The sequence below is a fragment of the Dromiciops gliroides genome, chromosome 4 (assembly GCF_019393635.1).
Source record: "Dromiciops gliroides isolate mDroGli1 chromosome 4, mDroGli1.pri, whole genome shotgun sequence".
NCBI classification, from domain to species: domain Eukaryota; kingdom Metazoa; phylum Chordata; class Mammalia; order Microbiotheria; family Microbiotheriidae; genus Dromiciops; species Dromiciops gliroides.
The window spans coordinates 132,626,503-132,647,851 of record NC_057864.1 but is presented as its reverse complement, the minus strand read 5'-3'; the positions used below and the strand labels follow the sequence as shown (position 1 = coordinate 132,647,851).

General features: G+C 40.9%; 1 protein-coding gene across 1 annotated transcript in view; it reads left to right on the top strand.

The window, feature by feature from the left end:
* Positions 1 to 21,349, top strand: part of KIF26B (kinesin family member 26B) — a 639,143-nt gene that overhangs the window by 289,241 nt on the left and 328,553 nt on the right. The window contains exon 4 of the mRNA XM_043962875.1: positions 13,396 to 13,562. Coding sequence (XP_043818810.1) covers positions 13,396 to 13,562 — 167 coding nt within the window. The remainder of the gene's footprint in view (positions 1 to 13,395; positions 13,563 to 21,349) is intronic.

Below are 21,349 nucleotides of genomic sequence, written 5' to 3'. Positions count from 1 at the left end.
AGACTTCTTCTGAGATAGAGGTTCCCTCAGTAGGACAGATAGCCACAGTAGTGAAGGAGTGTAATCTGTCAATCCCCTCCTAGCAATGAAGCATTTCTAAAGGGTGCAGGACTCTTCCTTGACAGAGAGGAAAAAAGCAAGTGACTAGATTAAGGGACTCCTCTACCTTTCCAGGTTTAACCCTGGCTCTGCCACTAAAGCACTGTGGCTTTAGGCAAGTAATTTAGCTGCCTCCAAACTTAGTTTATTCACCTGTAAAATGGGTCATAATAATATGGATTCCAAGGAGATTGTTGTGAGGACTGGGTGGGATAACATGAATGAAAGCAGGTTTAACAATGAAAAGCACCCCACAAAAGAAGGCTGACCAACTCCTCACAAACATGTGTTGCTCCACACCTCTGGAGCACCTTACCCCATTTTCACGGGCCAAAGTGAAGACTTGAGAGTGGCTCACCAGAAGCCATATGAAGATCCCAGTCCTCCATTTTAGGCAGCAGTGGTTTAAAATGAAATTCAGCTTAGTAATTATAATGGTGAATAATAATAATATGATATTAAAATACAATAATAAAAATAATGTAATAAGATATAATAAATATAAAACAAAGTGAGAAAAATAATATAACAATTAATAGCTATCATTTATAATAATAACTAGCTGACACTTCAGAATTTGGAAAGCGCTGTACCAATTTTGTCTCATTTGATACTCACACCAATTTTGGGAAGGAGGAGATATTATTATCCCTGTTTTACAGATGAGGAAACTGAGGTTGATAGAGGTGGTTAAATGACTTGACCAGGGTCAGATTTCTGAGGCTGGATTTGAACTCAGGCCTTCTTAACTCCAAGTCACTTCTTCACTTAGCTGCCTTGACTTATTCTACCCAAACAATAAGAATAATTTGGAATGCATCTTCATGTCATCTGGAACCCCTACTAGCCATTTCCCAAACCATGAGATTAGCTAGAATAGATCATGATGAAGAAAGACTTTCAGGAGCAACAGGGTGTGTTGAAGTATTTGGAAACCTCTCATGTGAAAGGGACTAACCTTGGGCTGCTTGGCCCCATATGGCAGAATTAGGAGCAGTAAAGAGAATTGGCAAAGGGGCAGGTTTTGGCTCAGTGTAATGAAGTGTTTCCTAACAATCAGAGCTTTGTGGAAGTAGACTGGGCTGCCTGGTGAGCTAGTGGGTGCCCCTTCACTAGAGGTCTTGAAACAGAGGCTAAAAGCTTCAGATACTACAGTTATTCCTTCCACATCATGGAGGGGTTAGGGGCTTGGCACCTTTGGGGATCTGGAAAATCCCCATAAAATTTTTTGTCCCTTCCTTTGTACTAGAGAAATGTGAATTTTTTCTTTTTCTTTTATGGGGCATTTACAGTACCTTATTGTAAAATTTGGGTATATTTATGGCATCAAAATATAAAATATGGGGGGACAGCTAGGTGGCGCAGTGGATAAAGCACTGGTCTTGGATTCAGGAAGACCTAAGTTCAAACCCAGCCTCAGACACTTGACACTTACTAGCTGTGTGACCTTGGGCAAGTCACTTAACCCTCATTGCTCCACAAAAAAATACAATGATATTATACAATACTATACATATATTTTATGTGTTTCCAAGTTTCTAAACTTTTTCTGTGTCATCTGCTGACATTCATGTGTCATATGTGGCTTCTTCAAAACCCCCAAATTCCCATTTAATTTCTTATGGTGACCTGCAATATATCAAAACCACAATGGGGAAAGTCAAGATGTGGAAGGGATAATTGTAGTTTTATGTAACCCTAGGCAAATCACTTAACCTTCATCTGCCTCATTTCTTTATCCTCTTCTTCTTCCTCTTCCTCCTCCTCCTCTTCCTCCTCCTCTTCTTCTCCTTCTTCTTTTCCTTCTTCTCTTTCTCCTCCTCCTCCTCTTTCTTCTTTTCTTTCTCTTCCTCTTCTTCCTCCTTGTTCTCCCAGTGCTAGAAGACTGTGTCCCAAAAGCCAGTGTCTGAAGGTATTTCCCTAGTGTGACAATTCCTCTCTTCCTTCCAAACCATCTGTGTGAAATGTTCCCTTTCCAATTCCTAGTGGATGATCACACACATAGGAAAAGGTTGGCAGAGACTGTTGGTATTCTTAGAAAGATCCTTATAGAGCAGAGGTGTTGACATGTGGCACATAACACCCTCCAATACAGCCTGAACCAGATTAAAATATAATTGGGGAAGATTTAGGAAAATGAATTAAAATACAATAAAGCATCAATAACATTAATATGTAGTTTTCTAAGTTAATATGCAGCCCACAGCCATTCGTATGTAAGTTTTAGTGGCCTCATTTGTATTTGAGTTTTACACCACTGTTGTAGAATATGACCCTTAGAAGGAGGTCAGTCTAGTTTAGTGGAGAGTCCTGGGTCATTTCTTAGACTGCCAGATCCTATCTCATGGGAATAGAATGGCAATCCCCAGGGACACAGAAAGTACTTTTATTTTCAAAACTTCATTCCACATCACCCAGGGAAATCAAAGCTAGAAACAAAGGTCCAGTATATACCAAAATATTCATAGTACTCTTTGTAGCAGCAAGGAATTAGAAACAAAGTAGATGCTCCTCAAGTAATTGGTGAGTGGCTGCCAAACTATGGTGAATGAATTTAATGTGATATTATTGTGCAGTATGAAAAGATGAATATCTAGAATTCAGAGAAATTTGGGAAGATTTGTGTGAATGAATGCAGGGTGAGTTAACCAGAACCAAGAGTGTAACATACACAATTACTATAGTCATGTAGATGAGTAGATTACTAGAAGGAAATTGGATTTTGATTAATGGAAGAAGAAGAAAAAAAGAAAATGAAAGGACTAGAGAAGAGATAACAAAATATTCTTCCTCCCTCACAACTAAGGAAGTGGGGGACTCTTGGGATGCAAGGTTTTCTGTATGGGATGTTTTTGATTAACTGTTTTTCTTTGTTTCAAGAGAGAGGGTTCAGTCTGGGGGCGGGTGGGAAACGACTATGATATAAACACACAAGGCATCAATAAAATGTATTTACATGCACATATCTCTCTGTTTTTCTGTCTTACTATCAGCTATGCCAATCCATGAAGAATCAGGTCTGAATTTAAATAAAGTCATTTACTTACAATTAAAATGTTGGTAAAATTATATAACTGCCAAAGACTCCTGAAGTCCCTCCCAGCACAGCTGCTCATGGTAAACATGTGGCAACTTTTTATGGGTTTCTGGAAAACCTTAAGGCAAGCCTCTACATCCCAGCTGTGATTCTTTGGCCAGCTGGCTGGCCTGGGTCCACAGAGGGCAGCCGGTTAGAAGGAAACAATCCACTGTCCCAGGGGTCCTGACAGAGGCCAGAGGTCTCTGAACATAAGAAATTGTTTGTTCACAGCTTCAACCAGTATCTTATGTGCTGTGGTTCCTGGTAGTCACCGGATTTGGTGCATATATGCTATTCCTCTTTTGCTCCCTAGCCCTCACTTGGCTCAGGATTTTTGCTGAAATGGCTTAGCACAGAGAACTTATGGCTATAGAATAAATACATTTTTAAATTGTAACAACAAACACCTCCCAGCCCCCCACCTCCCCAGTATCTATTCATAGTTTTCTTCATTGTGAGCAATTAATTCTTCTTTGTAGCCGAGCAAATCTAAGCTGCATAAGTTTCTGTAAAGCTCTTTTGCCAGGAGCCAAGTGCCATTCTTGATATACTCTTTTTTTTCTTTTTTTTTTTTTTTGTGGGGCAATGAGGGTTAAGTGACTTGCCCAGAGTCACCCAGCTAGTTAGTGTCAAGTATCTGAGGCTGGATTTGAACTCAGGTCCTCCTGAATCCAGGGCCAGTGCTTTATCCACTGTGCCACCTAGCTGCCCCCTTGGTATACTCTTTAACTCATGCATTCTCGGCAAGGCAGTACCTCCGGTTTCCCATCTGTAAAATGAGAATGAAGACCATTTGTGTACAATTGTTATCTATCACACAGAGAGACCATAAGAAGAAAGATAAAGGGGTTTTCTTTAATGGATATTAGAAGAGCACAGATTTAGAGTTGTCAGGTACCTTAGAGATTCCTTTTCCAACCCTCTCATTTTACTGATGAGCAAACTGTGACCCAGAGAAGGTAAGAGCCCAATGTCATGTAAATAAAAACTGACTGAATTGATATCTGAACCTTAGTCTTCTCTCTTTCTACTACTGAACCATTTAGAATACTCTGTTCATTCAAACTTTGTTGTTATTGTTTAGTTTAATTGATGTAGTCATGTCCAACTGTGACCCCACTTGGGATTTTCCTGACAAAGGTAATGGAATAGTTTGTCATTTCCTTTTCCTAGCTCATTTTATAGAGGGGGAACTGAGGTAAGCAGGGTTAAGTGACTTGCCTAGGGTCACACAGCTATGAAGTGTCTGAGACTGGATTTAAACTTAAATCCTGCCAACTCCATTCTTATTTACCGTGCCACCTAACAGCTCCCACTCAAACTTAGAGAACAGTATTCAACGTGTGTGTGTGTGTGTGTGTGTGTGTGTGTGTGTGAGAGAGAGAGAGAGAGAGAGAGAGAGAGAGAGAGAGAGAAGAAGAAGAAGAAGAAGGAGGAGGAGGAGGAGGAGAAGAAGGAAAGAAAGAAAGAAAGAAAAGAGAAGGCAGTGGAAAGGAAAAGAGGGAGGTAGATAGTGGTCAAGGAAGAGAAGGAGGACAATTTCAGGCCATGCTGTGGCTCTCTGTGCTCCATTTACTTTCTTAAACTTCCCCCATACCATGGCATACATAGGTTAATATTTCTTTATGCTTTTTATATTTTTTCATAAACATGTACAATGATATGAGTGTCTGTCTACTCTCTTTCCCAGACCTCTTAAAGACTGAGACCAAGTACATTATTATTTTCTGCATTGCTTAGTCCCTAGTTTCAGGCCACTCAAACTCACTCAAACTTTGTCCATGATTATGGTGATGAGGATTGTGTATCAAAAAGTATTGATTTCAAAGATACTTCACCTTTCCCTGTCTTCAATAGAAGGATCAGCTCTTGACAGTTACAGCATGTAAATACCACTGCCTTGTAGGGATCAGACAAATTTTGAATCTCAACTGTCCTAAAATCTGACCTCAAAAGCCACATGAGAAGTGCTGTTATAGGTAAAGCATGAACTCTGAATGCTCTCTTTTTCCTTTCTCTATGTTAGCTACTCTGTGTGAGTAGTTACCAGCCAAGTGAACTAATCATTGGCAGGGACTGAGCTGGTGGTTTTCACATTCATAATGAAACCTTTATTATTGTCGGGCATCATAAAACAAGCAGCTCTTATTGTGGAGTTGTGTTTTTGAAAGGAGGAAAGACTGTCCCCCCTCACTGGAAGGAAGGCAGGGCCAGTGCCCTGGAAATGAAGTTCAGAAGCCGAGATAAGAATTGCCACCAGTGAGTGAATGGTCCCCTCATTGCAGGAGGAAGGAAGAAAGCAGGAGAGACCAATTGACAAGCCATTACTATTAGTCTTAAAGGAAATCCCAGGAAGCTAAAAGCTCTTTCAAAAGTGGTCATCAGTTGCATTCCTGTGAGCTGGCTTCAGTGATGAGGCCTGTGAATTGGGGGAAATTGACAGATGGGGCTCTTTACTGATAGGGATTATCAGTATCTTCTCTCTTCTGCAGGTGTCTGTATGACCCAGCAGCTGAAGTTGTTGAGACCAGATTTAACAGCTTGCATTGACCCCCTTCCTATGCACCATACCTGGTGTGCTTCTCCATTTAAGCACACTGCTGTCCACCTTCGAGAACTCCCTTCACATGGAATGCTTTTCTTCTGTGTTTTCTCCACAAAATCCTTCCCTAGCCCATGACTGTGATGAAAAATACCACCTTTGGAAAACTTTCCCCATACTATGCTGTCTATTCAGTCTTATTTCTCAGTTGTGTCTGACTCTGTGACATGATTTGGGGTTTTCTTGGCAAAGACACTGGAGTGGTTTGCCATTTCTTTCTCCAACTTATTTTCCAGATGAGGAAACTGAGGCAGACAGGGTTAAGTGACTTGCCAGGTGTTATAAGGCTAGTAGGTACCTGAGGCCAGATCAGTAAGATGAGTCTTCCTGAATCCAGGCCCAGCACTCTATTTATTGCACCACCTAGTTGCCCCTAGGCAGTCCTTAGGTTATTTTTTATTTATATTCTTGTTTTTTTTTTAAATAATATAAATTAATAATGACATGAATGTTTGTTTAATCTTTTACAGACTTCTTAAAGATCAAGTACAATTTTATATTCTTTGATCCTCAGTGTCTAGCTCTGTGCCTCATACTCTGTCAAATTTTACATACGATTATGGCAATGAGGATGGTGTATCCCTAGGCATTGATCTCATAAACAGAGCCCTTCAGCCTTCAGCTTTTTCATTGTCCCAGGATAAGGACAAACTAGGCCAGCTGGAGAGAAAGAAGTGGGTCCATAATGCTTCCAATGGCAGGAATTATTCTTGCTTGTGCAAACAGACTTTCCAGACAAATTCTCATCCCACCTGAACTACTGTCATGGTGCTACTCAGATGGTTTGTGGAGAAGGAGTGTTTAGTGTCATATAGAGCCGTGGAAACAAATGATCCTTCCAGGCCAGCAGTGTTCTTCCTCTTCAGTTCTGATTTAGGAGGGATGAATGAGGACTCCTCCAACGGAGGATCCCTCTGTCTCATCCTCATGCTTGACCAACCGAAATCCCAGAGGTCCCTTCCAGCTCTAAAAACCTGATCTTGTGAAATTATTCTTTCAAAAATGGTCACAAACGAAACAATGATGGATTCTTTAAGAACGCCAGATCCTCACCTGAACCGTCCGGTTCAGATTGTAAAGTTTTAGTAAAGATGTAACAACAGTCCCTTTTGAGAATTTGACTGTTGTGGAACTGTTTTCCTGTCTGTGCTAGTGTCGAATGAACAGTATACAATTAAAAAGACCAGTGATTGAGATGCCAACACTCTGTCCACACCTAGAGAATCTTTTTAATTAATCTCTTTCCCCCTTTAAAAAATGTCTTATTAAAAAGTTGGCATTGAACATAAGTATCTCCATCTAAACTGGCTTAGTAACTGTTTATTGTTGTCCAGTCATTTAATTATGTGCACTCTTCCTGATCCTGTGAACTATAGCATGCCGATACTGTCCATGGGGTTTTCTTGGCAAAGATACGGGAATGGCTTGCTATTTCTTTCTCCAGTGGATGAAGGCCAAAAAAGGTTAAGTATCTGAGGCAGGATTTGAATTCAGGTCTTCCTGACTCCAGGCCCAGCAATGTATTCACTGAACCACCTAAGCTGCCTCTTAGTAACTGTTTACGTTTAAATAAATTAATTTCAATGTGTAAAAGATCAAGATTTGAGTTCAAATGTGGCCTCAGACATTTATTAGCTATTTGACTCTAGGCAAGTCATTCAACCTCAGTTTGCCTCAGTTTCTTCATCCATAAAACAGGGATAATAGTAACACCTTCCAGGATTGTTGCGAGGATTAAATGAGATAACAATCGGAAAGCAATGTCATATAAATGTTAGCTGTTAGCTGTTAACCAGTGTCAACAATTTTTAGTCTCCACTTGTATGGTCATTGTGTCTACTCTATTTTTCTGGTTCTGCTTTGTTTTGTTTTGTTTTTTTGCATTTCATTATTTTGTTTCTATTTATCTGTGTATTCATCTATTTATCCAAGTTTCTTTATGCCTTATACCTGTTGGTCTTAATTGCATTAAAGTGTACCATTCCATTAATGTATCTCACTTCATTTAAACCTTCCCCTATCGTTAGACATTTAGCTTGCTTCCAGTTTTTTGCATTATATATAATGAGGTTTGCTCACTCTATAATTGCATGCACTTAAGCACAGCTAAGGCAAAGAAACAATCACTGTTGGTGAATAAATGTTTTATCTCTGAATATTTATGACTTCCAAAGACAGATTCAATGTAGCAATAGCTAAAGGTATGAAAGGATGTAATTAAACTTTATATCTCCAGTGGCTACAGGGTCTGGCAACACCAGTTGGCAGGAGTGTGTTAGGGAAAATTTGCCTGCCTAAAATGAAATAGCCAGTGTTGGATGAGGCTTTAAAGAAGATGCTAGAGAAGTTGTAGAATCATAGAATTTTAATGTTTAGTGCTCATCTTGTCCAACTGAGACAAGATCCACCTGGCTCTTGAGATTCAGTGAGGTGTTGGAGAAGGATCATGGAAAGAAGACTTAGGTGACCCGTGTTCAAATTCTGGTTCTGTTACTAACTCAGCATGTGATCTCAGAAAAGTCTCTCTACTTCTCTCATCTGCAGAATGAGGGGGTTTACCCACGAGGCCATAACATTCAGAGGATCTGAAGATCAAATAGGAAAACACATGTGAAGCCCTTTGCAAGACTTAGAAAAATAATCAAATGGATCTGTGGTCTGGCTCTTGGTAGATCCAAAGTCATCCATGTCTACCTGCTTGAAGTTCTTTTTTCCATATTGTGCCATGTTTGCCATTAAAGGAATTTTGCAGTTTCCCAAAGGCAATCTGTCCCTTTTTCCCTCCTGTTCAATGCTGGGCCTACCTGGTATCTCTGCATGGATATACAAACATGCACTTTATGTATGTAATGGGTGCATGGAATGGCTCTTACACTGTGACCCCTTACATGAGGCATGGGCTATTGACTTACTTTTTGGGCTGGCTTGCATACCCCTAGCTATCTTTTCACTGGCAGGCCCAAATTCCTAGAGAATGACCATCACTATGTAGCTACATTAAAACACTCAGAGGGGGCAGCTAGGTGGTGCAGTGGATAAAGCACTGGCCCTGGATGCAGGAGGACCTGAGTTCAAATTTGACCTCAGACACTTGACACTTACTAGCTGTGTGACTCTGGGCCAGTCACTTAAGCCACCCCCCCTCCCCCCAAGCTGCTTTTCTGCTAACTGTGTTCCCCTCTGACCCTTGCTTATCTCTAGCTGGCCAAATCCTTATCTCTGCACTCCCAAATTGGCTAGGCATTTCTAAGAATTGACTTTGCGTCAATAGATGATGTTTGAGCTTTGTCTTGAAGAAAGCCAGGGCTTCTATGAAGTAGAGGTAAGGAATGGTGTGAGGGCATTCTATGCTTGTGGTACAGACAGTGAGAAGAAAGACCAAGAGATGGGAGATGGGTACCATATGTGAGTTAACCTGTTCATCCCTCTTAAGAGTTCTTAGTATGTTTGAATTAGTGTTATTTGAAATTTCAGAAACATCTGTAATATCTTGCTCTCTGCTCCTGAGTAGCCTTTGGCAATTCACTTAACCTTTGTCTCTTCATATGTAAAATGAGGGGAATGGACTGGATGAACCCACTTTAAATCCTTGAGCCTCTGATGTCATAGTAAGCACCCAGCTGCTTTCTCTATGGCAGGGTTTGGCCTTGTCTTTTTGACTTCTAATACAGGAGAAGGACAAAGGCAGGGAATAGCGGAACATGGAACAGAGCTAAGGTGTGTCCACCTTTAGCCCTATATGCCAACAACCTTCTCCTTCTTGTCTTAATTGGTCTCAGGGTAGCAAAAAACAACAAAAAAAAGACTTGAACTATACTTCCATCAGTTCAGTAACCCTGGGAGAGCAGGCATGATTGACAGGGATTAAACTGCAGGGGATTTCATATCTATTATCTCTCCATGATAAATGGGAGAAGAGTCTGGAAAACTAGGCCTTAGCTACAACAAGGAAAAGTAGGCTGTGTGTGTGTGTGTGTGTGTGTGTGTGTGTGTGCACATGCATGCGTGCTTGTGGGGGAGGGACAAGGGGAGGGAGTGATATCTGTGTGTCACGGAAGACTATTATCTTAGAAGAATCAAAATTGTAGATGTCCCAAGGGCAGTGTGTAAGCAGCCTGCAGTGTATTGCCGACAATGCCTTCCCTAGAGAAGTGGCGTAAAATTAATTTCCTTTTCCCTTGCTGCCGAATCAGGAGTCAGACAGATAGCCCTGTCCTTTCTTTACACGCTCACTTAAGAAGGTGCCAGACTCGAGAGCCTTTGATATTGGCCACCACTGCTGAAGTGGCCGGTTCTCTGAATAAGATGATGATCTGCCCAGAGCCCTTTTTCTGAGTGTGAAATCCTCTCTCCAACTCCCTACTTGTCCTGGGAAATTCAAGGGGATTCCTACATGCATTAAGAGGCACATTTGTTTCAGTCTCTCATTTCTGCACTTATAATCAAACTTTAGTTTTCCCTTAATTTCCTCGAGGAAAGCCACTGTCTTATTTCATGAACTAAGTCTCCTCTTATATCACCAACAACCATGTACTCTGGGCCTCTTCAACTCCTTGCCAACCAATCCTCATTTAGTCCAGGCTGGAGAATTAGAGCATTCTTAGGGTGATAAGATCATAGGTTCAGAGCTGGAAGAACACCAGAGGCTATTTAGATCAACTCTCTTAAGCTTACAAATTAAGAGATGGAGAACCAGTGAAAGGTGGTGAAATGATTCACTCAAAGACATACACATAGTTAATCGACAGTTAGAATTTGAACCTATCTATATGCTTTAGCACCATATCTACTTCATGATGCCATTTCCTCCACTCATTACTTCTTCTTTTTTGTGTGTGGGGCAATGAGGGTTAAGTGACTTGCCCAGGGTCACACAGCTAGTAAGTGTTAAGTGTCTGAGGAAAGATTTGAACTCGGGTCCTCCTGAATCCAAGGCTGGTGCTTTATCCACTGCACCACCTAGCTGCCCCATCTATTATGATGATGATGACATTTTGTGTAGTGCTTTGTAGCATCCAAAGTACTTCCAAGTACAAGTGCCTGCCATTCAGACCTGCTTAGCTCTAAAAGCTCCAAAGGTAGACCTTTCCAACCATATTATATATTATTTTCCTTTACATACTCTTCAGCCCAACTGGGCTAGCCTTCTTGCCCTTCCTCACACATGACAATCCATCTCCATTTCCAGGCCTTTCCACAGGCTATCCCCCATCCCTAGAAAGCACTCCTGCCTGACCTCCACTACTTAGAGCGCTTGGTGTCATTCAGAGCACAGCACAAATATCACCTTCTACCCGATCTCCCAATTACCTTATATTCATTTTTGTAGATATTTATGTATGTCCAAGTTGTCTCCTTGGATAGGATGTGAGCTCCCTGAAGGCAGGGACTGCTTCTTTGTATCTAGGGCCTGGCAACAATGCTGGGCATGAAGCAGATGGTTATTAAATGCTTATTGATTGATTAATGACCTTCTTTGATCTCATAACCACACAGTCATATAGGCAAGGTCGATATTATCAACCTCATTTTTCAGATGATGAAGTTACTAAATGTCAGGTGAATCCTGTGTCTTTCTCATTGTGTAGAGCTTAGCACAGAAACATCCATGCTGGATTCTTCATAAAGCCATTTTAATCATAAGGCCAAAGCCATGTTCTCCAGCTGATAGCTGCCACCCTCTGTCTACTTCACCTTTGCTTGTGTGGAAAACACTTCTCTTCTGAATCTAGCAAAAGGACTCCATTCCAAGGATAAAAGGGAAAGCCACAGAAATATGGTGACCCAGACATTAGCCATGCGTGATACTTGGGCCTTTCAGAGAATAAGGAATGTCTTTCCAAGAGGAGATACTTTGGTGATCCCACAGGGAGTTGACTCTATATCCCTCCGCGTTCTCCTATTTCCATAATTTGGATTGGGTCTCTTTACAGTGGGCTGAATATGAGGGAATGACAAAGTGCTTGTTGGAAGGATTGCATTTCAGTGATGCTGACTCTCTCAAAATAGAAGAACAAGATTTCAGGGCAGCAAGGCCCAGAGTAATGACTATTCTGGTAATGATGAAAAGTACAAATGTCTCTATGTGAGAAGATTAGCAAATGGGATTCCTTGGCTGGCCTTCTGGCCAGCTCCGTTACAGGGAAAAATCTGTTTCTAATTTGTCCCTCACCCCATTTGTGTTGTCTGGGCGATTAGAAACACCAGCTGATTTTTCTCTTCAGCCCTTGAGGGGATTTTGCAGGTCTAAGACTTTTTATTGGACCAGATTTCTCTTTTGCATTGGACAGATTTTCCTCTTTTTTCCTGTGGGCTAAAGTTTCTAAAGTAAGGCCCTGTGTGAATGGCCTTTTTAGACTATACTTGGGACTTTATTGTACTTATAACCAGATTGGTGATTGGCACACAGTAAGCACTTAATAAATGCTTACTGACTGTTATTAGCACTTCCTAAACATGGATCTTTCCTTAAGGTACTACATTTATACTCGGAAATATGGAGGTTTTTTTTTTTAAATCAACAGAGGCAGACTGAGAGAATCAATCCAAATTAAGAGTGGAAGTTATCCTTTGCCTTTGATGGAGGCTTCAGTGTCTAAATGTAGTGTAATTCAAAGAAAGAAGAAATATGATTTTACTGTGTCATCTGGACAAAGAAGTTCATTTAAATGACTGAACCCCCCCCCCCCAAGAAAATGATGGGCAAATGATTTGGTTAAAAAAAATCACATCAGTAGGGACAGCTAGGTGGTGTAGTAGATAGAGCACTGGCCCTGGAGTCAGGAGGACCTGAGTTCAAATGCAGCCTCAGACACTTAACACTTACTAGCTGTGTGACCCTGGGCAAGTCGCTTAACCCCAATTGCCTCACAACCCACCCCCCCAAAAAAACAAAAAACAAAAACAAAAAATCACATCAGTTGCCAAGAAAACCATTATGGTAAATTTTCCCACTTGGTGCCTGCTGAAGACAGAGTTTTTCCTCCCTTGGATTTTTGGGGGTATGTTATAAAAAGAAGTATGTGAATGGGAAGGTTGACTATGGTCTTGGGGCTTTCCCTATTAGCAGTAGATTTGCTGATTTTCATCAGCATAACCAATATTTTGCCGAATTCTTCCTGTTCTTCATCCCCCAACTCACCTTCTTTCTTTGTAAAATAGTAGATTTATTTATTTATTTTCCCAGGCCTGCACTTCAGAGTGTTTGCGGTCATACCCCATAAGAAATAAGCTTTGGTTAACGTCACCATGCCTCTGCTGTGTTGTGAAAGAGTGTAGGGAAAATGGTTTGTACTTTCTCCTCCAAATGGAAGGAAGACCACAGATGTAATTGAAACTTATAATGTCAGGGGGTGATTTTATTCCATTACTTTTAATGAAAATGAGGTTGGCATCCCAGCAAAAGTGCTACCAAATAGCCCCCTAGTAGCTATGGGCACATTCACATAACTGAACACTCACGGGAGGGAATGTGACTCCCCTCCCCATCCCTCCCCTCCCATTTTCTGGTCCCACTGGCTCTGCCTCGCCACCCTCGCTCAAAGAGGTGACAAGAGTAGAAGAAGGAAGTATCTCTGCTCTGTGTAATGAGCCCTGGGCCTCTTTCCCTTGTTAGATTTCCCAGCTGATGACTGAACCTGGACGAGAGGGACTGACAGAAGCCACCCTGAACCGCTACAATGCAGACAAACCATCTGTGTACAGCTTTCCAGGCTCACAGAGCCCCTGCGCTGCCAGCGAAACTTCCCCGGGCACCTCAGTGGCAGCGTCCTTCTTTGCCAGGTAAGAGAGCTCTAAGGACTTTTTAATTTAGTGTATAAAAACTGCCAGGTCATAATTGATACGAATGAGTGAAAACCTAGGAAAGGTCTTGGTACCTTTCTTTGGATTCATTCTTTCAGGATATCCTTCTAAGGATTGCCCCCACCACAGATGTTCGTTTTAGGGGCTTCTTAATGGTTGCTGCTTCCAGGTGGTTTCTTTGTGGTACAAAATAAATGGTTTTGAATATTTTCTCTGAAACACACATACATCCACTCCAGTTGTAGGCCTCTGGCTCATTCAATGATCACATTCCACCTAGCTGATACAGGTGAACATCTGTAACATCCAGTATAAATAGGGAATAGATATGTGATTTCACTGAAATAGACAACTCTCAGCTCAAGAAGGGGCATCTCAGTGACCCAGTAGATAGGGTGCCAGGCCTAGAATAAGGAAGACTCATCTCCATGAGTTCAAATCCTGCCTCAGACACTTTACTAGACATGTGACTGTAGGCAAGTCACTTAGCCCTGTTTGCCTCAGTTTCCTTATCTGTAAAATGAGCTGGAAAAGGAAATAGCAAACCACTCTAGTATCTTGCCAAAAAAAAACCCAATGGGGTTATGAAGAGTCAGACACAACTGAAATTACTGAACAACAGCAACAGCTAAGGAGACCACTCCTTGCCACATAGGGCAATGCCCTCTCTGCAATTTACGGTCTCAGAGAATTGTCCAGAGCATTGAGAGGTTAAGTGATTTACCTAAGGCCACAGAGATAGTGCAGGGTAGCTAGGTGGTAGAGTATATGGAGTACTAGATCTTGAGTCAGGAAGACATGAGTTCAAATGTAGCCTCAGACACTTCCTAGCCGTGTGACCTTGGACAAGTCATTTAACCCCTGCCTTTCTCGGTTTCTTCATCTATATAATGGGAATGATAATAGCATGGGGTGTTATGGGAATCAGAAAAGATAATAATTGTAAAGTCTACATAAATGTTAGCTATCATTATTGTTATTATTTAGGAGGCTAACCTGGAACCTAGCTCTGAGGCCAGCTCTCACTATTGTGCCACACTGCTACTTATATAAAGTTGTTTTCATGCTCACTCTTAGCAGCAGAGATATCTTTGGCACTAAAGGGACCTTAGAGATATCTGGTCCAGTTGTCTCATATGCAGATGAGGAGACTGAGAGCCCAGAGGTGTGAAGTCCCCATGTCAAATAACTAGTCAGAGGCAAAACTGGGATTCCAACCTAGACCTCCTAGCTCCTTAGTTCATCATCCCTCCCCCCCCCCCCCGCCCTTTTTAGGCCACTTGCTTCATTGACTTCCAGTTTGAAGCCCTTCTTTGCTCTTACACCTTTTCTAAATCATATTTGGAAAAATTTAACAAGTTTCTGACTTGTCCATATTACATAGCCCTTCTTGTTCTCCTTGAATATGGTAGTCATCAGAAGAGGAGGGGGTGGTATTCAGTAGGTGTGAGTAGCCAATAAGAGGGAAGCAGGGATGGCGAGAACATTGGCTTAAGGGCTCTATGTTTTGTGCTGTTGTGTTATTGCCCCTTGTATACTTAGGTCAACTCAGAGATGGGAGGGGTAGGGTAGGGATGTATATATGCAACAACCATAGGGGTTATGAGCTATGGGACTGAATATGTGAACAAACACACCTGAATGTTCCTTAGCTCCCCTGAGCAGAGAAGCCAGGCTTCATGAGAAACAAAGGCAGGGAATCTCAGCGTGGTATCCACTGGATAGAAAAGTTTAGACAATCATGGCTAATAATAATAACGTTGATACATGATAACATACACGTATCATGTTGTTGCTGAGTTGTTTTCTGTTATATCTGACTTTTTTTTGGCTCCATTTGGGCTTTCTTTTGGCAGAGATACTGGAGTGGTTCCTTTTCCAGATCATTTTACAGATAAGGGAGCTGAGGCAAACAGAGTTAAGTGACTTGCCCAGGGTCACACAGCTAGGAAATGTCTGAGGCCAGATTTGAAGTTAGGAAGATGAGTCTTCATGACTCCAGATCTAGCACCCTATCCACTATGCCACTTACACATACACATACACACACACATATACCTACACAATATATTATATATGCATAAAGTATATACACTTATAGCTATTATTAGTATTACTATTATTAATTTCCTCACCCAGAGTTTACACCAGTGAGATCATATGTAGATCTGGTCTACTTTAGTGCTTACCTGTTAAGAAAAGGATTTTCCTTTTAAAAAAAAAAAAACAAGGGGCAGCTAGGTGGCGCGGTGGATACTGGATTCAGGAGTACCTGAATTCAAATCCGTCCTAAGACACTTGACACTTACTAGCTGTGTGACCCTGGGCAAGTCACTTAACCCCTGTTGCCCCGCAAAAACAAAACAAAACAAAACAAAACAGCTCAGTGTCTCAGAGGATAGAGCACTGCACCTGGAGTCAGGAAGTCCTGAGTTCAAATCCAGCCTTAGAGATTTATTAGCTCTGTGACCTTGGGCAAGTCACATTACTTCTATCTACCTTAGTTTCTCATCTGTAAAATGGGGATAATAACAGCATCTTCTCCCAAGGTTGTTGTGAGGATAAAATGAGATATTTATAAAGTGCTTTGTAAGCCTTAATGCTATATAAGTATCATTGTTGTTTTTAATATTTTATACACTTTTATGTAAAATATTATAATTTATAATCATTACTATTATTAGATATATGGATGTGTAGGTATGTGTATATGTGTGTTGTTGTTATTATTAATTATTACTTCCTCACCACTGCGTGAATCAGTTCCTTCAACTGTAAAGTGGGGATAATATAGGACTTCCTCCCAAGAGTGGTTGTCAGTATCAAATGAGATACTTGTAAAGTACTTTTAGCATAGTACCTGGCATATAGTGGGTGCTTAATAAATGCTGATTCCATTATCTTTCCCCTAATACGTGATGTCATTGTTCTTCGAGTAAGAAGAATGAACAACATATGTGAATATTTTTGTGTACACACACGAACACATATACACACATTTAAACATATCTCTTCAAGTCCTCTCATAGGTCCTGTGTGGTAAATGCTATGGGTGGTGTCCTCAGTCTACCGGAATTGAGAAACTTGCAGGTGATCACACAGCTACTGGGAATCTGAGGTGGAATTCAAAGGCAGGTCTGCTTTCTGCTGTAGTCTAGTCTCTGTCCACTCCCTGTAGCTTCCATCCTGGAGTAGGGTTAAACAATAGATTAGTCAACTCCTGGGCAAATGAATAACTACAAAGGAAGAGGTTGAAGAATTACTGAACGGGAAACAAAGGGCTTGATTGAGAACAGACTTTACATTAATCTGGGAGGTTTTACAAGCAAGCCAACAAAAGAACTGAGAAGTGACTGGTTGCCAAGGATCTTCCCTGAGTCTTCTTTCTTTTGTCCAGACAAACAGGCCAGAATGAAAACAGTGACACTTGACCTGGAGGATTTGCTGGAGGCTGGGGAGGAGAGAGTGGGGAAGGTGCCCAGCCATCAAGGAGAGGTTGGGAATTTGGGAAGGCTAAGATGCTTTCAGTGCTGGACAGAGCACTTAAACTGATGGGAAATGAACCTGCTGAGTTCTCAATTGTCAGGGCTTGTTAGATGAGCTTTCAAATAGCGAGAGAGGCTCTCTAGGGCTGCATAAATCCTGATGGACTCTTTATTATTTGGTGAGTTCTGACAGTGTGCTTGGTCCTTCTTGGAGTGAGGTATTAATAGCATATGGCGTGTGCTTAAAAGGCTTACAATCAACTGTGGGGAAGAGCAGCATTTGAAAAGGGTCATTCTTGGTATTTATTCAGAGCCTTTAATCCCACAATCTTCAAGTGCCCTCGGATCATTAAAACTTGAGCATCACACCTCCCTGGGGAGGGAATCAATGTGAATAAACATACTTCTTGCCAGGTGTGAAGCAATGCACAGAAATGAAATGATGTCGCATGGTTATGCAGAAAGTCTACCTCAGAGCCAGGGATATATCTCATATCCTTAAATACATCTATTAAATCCAACAACTACGTTTATCCTGTCAGCCACCTGAGCATCTTTAGCTGAACCAAAGATCCATTCTGTAATGATAGTGGCTAGGAGTTGGTAACAGGTAAGACCTGGATCAGAAAATAGAGGGTCATGGTCAGAGAAATTGCAGAGGCTAAGTTTTTCCAGAAAGCAATAATATGTTGCCTGGGGCAGCTAGGAGGAGCAGTGGATAGAATGCTGGGCTTGGAGTAAGGAAGGCTTATCATTCTGAGTTCAAATTCTTGCCTCAGACACTTATAGCTGTGTGAGCTGGAGAAGTCTTTTAATCTCTCCCAGCCTCAGTTTCTCCATTTAGTTACATTTACTTCACAGGGTTGTTGTGAAGATAAAATGAGCAGTAAAACACTTTGCAAATCTTAAAGTGCTATGTAAATGTTAGTTACCATCACCATCACCATCATCATGATGAAATCTGATGAATGAATGAATAAATGGGAGCACAATGGAGAGAAACAGATCCTGCAGAAAAGCAGATATTCTAACAGGAGTGCAGCAAGGATGGCTCAGCCATTGACCGACCATACACCATAGAGTGTGAAAGATCTAGTCTCATTTTTCAATTTTCCTTAACCTTTTCTTCTTTTACTCTGAAAAAACACTAAGTAAATCTTTCGACAGCTCATTTTCTAAATCTGTGAAATGGGAATCCTAACCCTAAAACCATTAGTGAGGAATGAGTGATTTCATGATTCGTCTCATACCTCTTTGAACCTCCTGTGACAAATTTTGAAAATGGTCTTTCCCACCGTTTCCCACAACGGTATCATGGTGTTTTGCCAACACCATTTTTAGCGCCTTTCTGTAAAGAATTAATTGTTATTTAGGGTTTTTGGTCCCTACATTTACTATGGCAACCTAATTCAAAAAAGCAAGCACAGAAAGAAAAAGACAACAGAAAATAAAAAGGAATGTGTTGGCAGTATTTGATTAACTCCAAAATTCTTTTGGACTCACAGGTCAACTGAAGGATCCATCCGTGGCAGGCTGTGGAATCATGATATTCCCCAATGGGGAATGGAAATGATTTCAATAGTTATAAAATCAGGAGGGTGATTTTTCACATTGGCTGAAAATTCTTCTTGGACATAGTTTTCCATGTAAAGTAATTTGTTCTTCAATGTGATGAAGGGAATTCAGTCCATTTCAGCAAACAATTTATTAAGTAGTGGTTACTATCCTCAAGGAACCAACATTCTACTCGGTGGGGGTGGGGGGATAGGAACAGCATCTAAGGATAAGAATGAGATTCACTGAAAACCAAATCAGTGACATTCCCTGAAAATCTAATACTTGAATTCCTGCGGGATTTTTTTATTTTGACACCAAGGGCAGTCTCTCTCTTTGTAAATTACTGGGGCCTAACATTTCCTCTACTCTACTGCCAACATGGTGATAAGCCTTTCCAAACTTAGTGAACCCCAGGTTTTAAATGGAGTGATTGGGAGATGGTTTTTAGAGCTCGTATTCTCAGATTCAATTGCTTGGAACCCTTGGAAACAAAATGTGCCTTCTGATAGTCTTCTATCCTCTATTTATTGTGCCCTTTGCGTTATTTATTCATGGTGAAAATGAGCCATTAAGGGCATTTTAACCTGTCAATATGCATTCAAAACAAGGCTTCCAAAATTAGCTGAAACAACCGATTTGGCCACCAGCTTGTAAAATGCACCTGATGCTGTCTCATCAGATTAACTCTCTGTTGGGTGTTGAGACATCAGTTGTTGGGACAAAAGCAACTTGAAACTTGATGTAGTCAGAGCCCTGTGTTCACACAAACCCACTCTTGTTGGGCCCATGCCTATTTCTGTGTAATCTAGTAGAAGCACAGAACCTGCTGTTTCCCATTGAAGCACTGATGCCCTTGGGTTCTGATAGGTGCATGTCATGTGCCATTGCCATATGCTAGATATAGTGACAGAATTGTGAGCGATAGCAAGGCTATATTGTAGAGGCCAGGAGAAATTGAGAATGAGATCTTATGTTTAGCAGTTTCTCCCTTCCTCCAGTACATTTCTATGTTCTACTCAAGAGCTGAGCTCACAAAAGAGTACCTTAAGGGAGCATGCCATTAGAAAGAAACTCATCCACTGTTGGAAGGAAAACAAGCTAAATGAATCAACCCAGTATATACCAAATTCCCATGGGCTGGACATTTCACAATGGACAAAAGGAGTCTTGGAAGCCAAAACTGAATCAGTAGGAGAGAAACTGAGGTCCTAGGGTCCAGTAATAATTACTGGTTCTCTGCTAGTTGATTGTCTTCATTTAATGTTCCTTTAGAGGTCAAGCTCAGCTCCCACTTTACAAATGGGGAAACTGAGGCCCAAAGAGGCCTCAAACAGCTGATGTTTTGACCCAAAAATATTTCATTCTGATTTTTGGCCATTAATTGTCTCTTTTGTCTTAATAAGTGATTAGTAGTAGGTTCCTTGTAAAATATTTTAGGAGCATCAATTATTACATCTCTCCCCACCTATACTTAACCTTGTAGCCTTAGAATTGTACTTAATTCTTAGTCTCCACAGTCCCTTTAACCACCTTTTATTTCTCAGAAACCCATCTTACCCATTGTTCTCCTTTGGACTTTATCCAACTTTTCCAACCTTAAATTAAAAAAAAAAAGTTCTTTTTTTTTTTTCATTGCCCAAGATTCACTCTAGAATCCCAAATGGAACAGCAATTGATTCAAAACAAAAAGCCAAAAGTAGTGCCCCTTACTGTTACCTTTTGGCTTCTGTGTTATTAGTTGTTGTTGTTGTTTTTCTTTTGGTGTGTCGAAAGTTCCACTTTCTTCTGAGAATACAAATTTGCATGTCATGGAGATGAAATTTTCACGTAAATTTTTATAGGAGAATTTGTTGATTTTTGGTAAATTTCTTTAAATATTTTCTTCATGAAAATGCTATTTGTCAGTTTTTAAAGAACGTACACGCCCCCCCCCCCCCGCCCCAGATTGTTTATTATTACTGGGCTTTGACACTTTCATATTGCTTCCTGTCTTCGATTCCTTTATTTATAGTACGTTTTCTCAATATTGGCCCAACTTTCTAAAACCCAAACTGTGATTTCATCAGCATATGTGGTGAGGAAGCTCCTATCAATGAAGCTCACCAGGTGCTCTTCAGCTTGCCCATGACTTTCCCATGCTCTACTGTTGACTGGAATAGTGGATGTCTTGTTGGGCTTGAAGTCAGGAACACTTAGATTTAAACTCAGCCTTTGACATTTACCAGTTGTGTGACTGTGGGCAATTCATTTAACCATTTCATGGGCAAAATAGGGATAATAGCAGTAGCAACCTCACAGGGAGTTTGTGATGATCAAATGAAATAAAGTACTTTGTAAACCTTAAAACCCTAGTTGAATGTGAGCTATTGTTATATTGTGTCAAAGGTAGACTTTGAACCTACATGTTTCTCACTGTAAGCCAGCTTTCTCTCCTTGGCCTTATCACTTTATTGAATTCTACTTTGAAACTTTACAAGACAAGCTGGGTAGTGTATAGAGAGATGGATAGAATGCTGGACCTGGAATCAGAAAGACTGGAGTTCAAATCTTGCCTCAGGTAATCTAATTCTGCCTCAGTTTTCTTATCTGTCAAATGGGAATAATAATAGTAACCTACTTCCCAGGGTTGTTGGGAGGAGAAAATGAGACAGTGTTTGTAAAGTGCTTTGCAAACCTTAAAGCTCTCTGTAAATACTAGCTATATTATTACATGATTCCATTTCA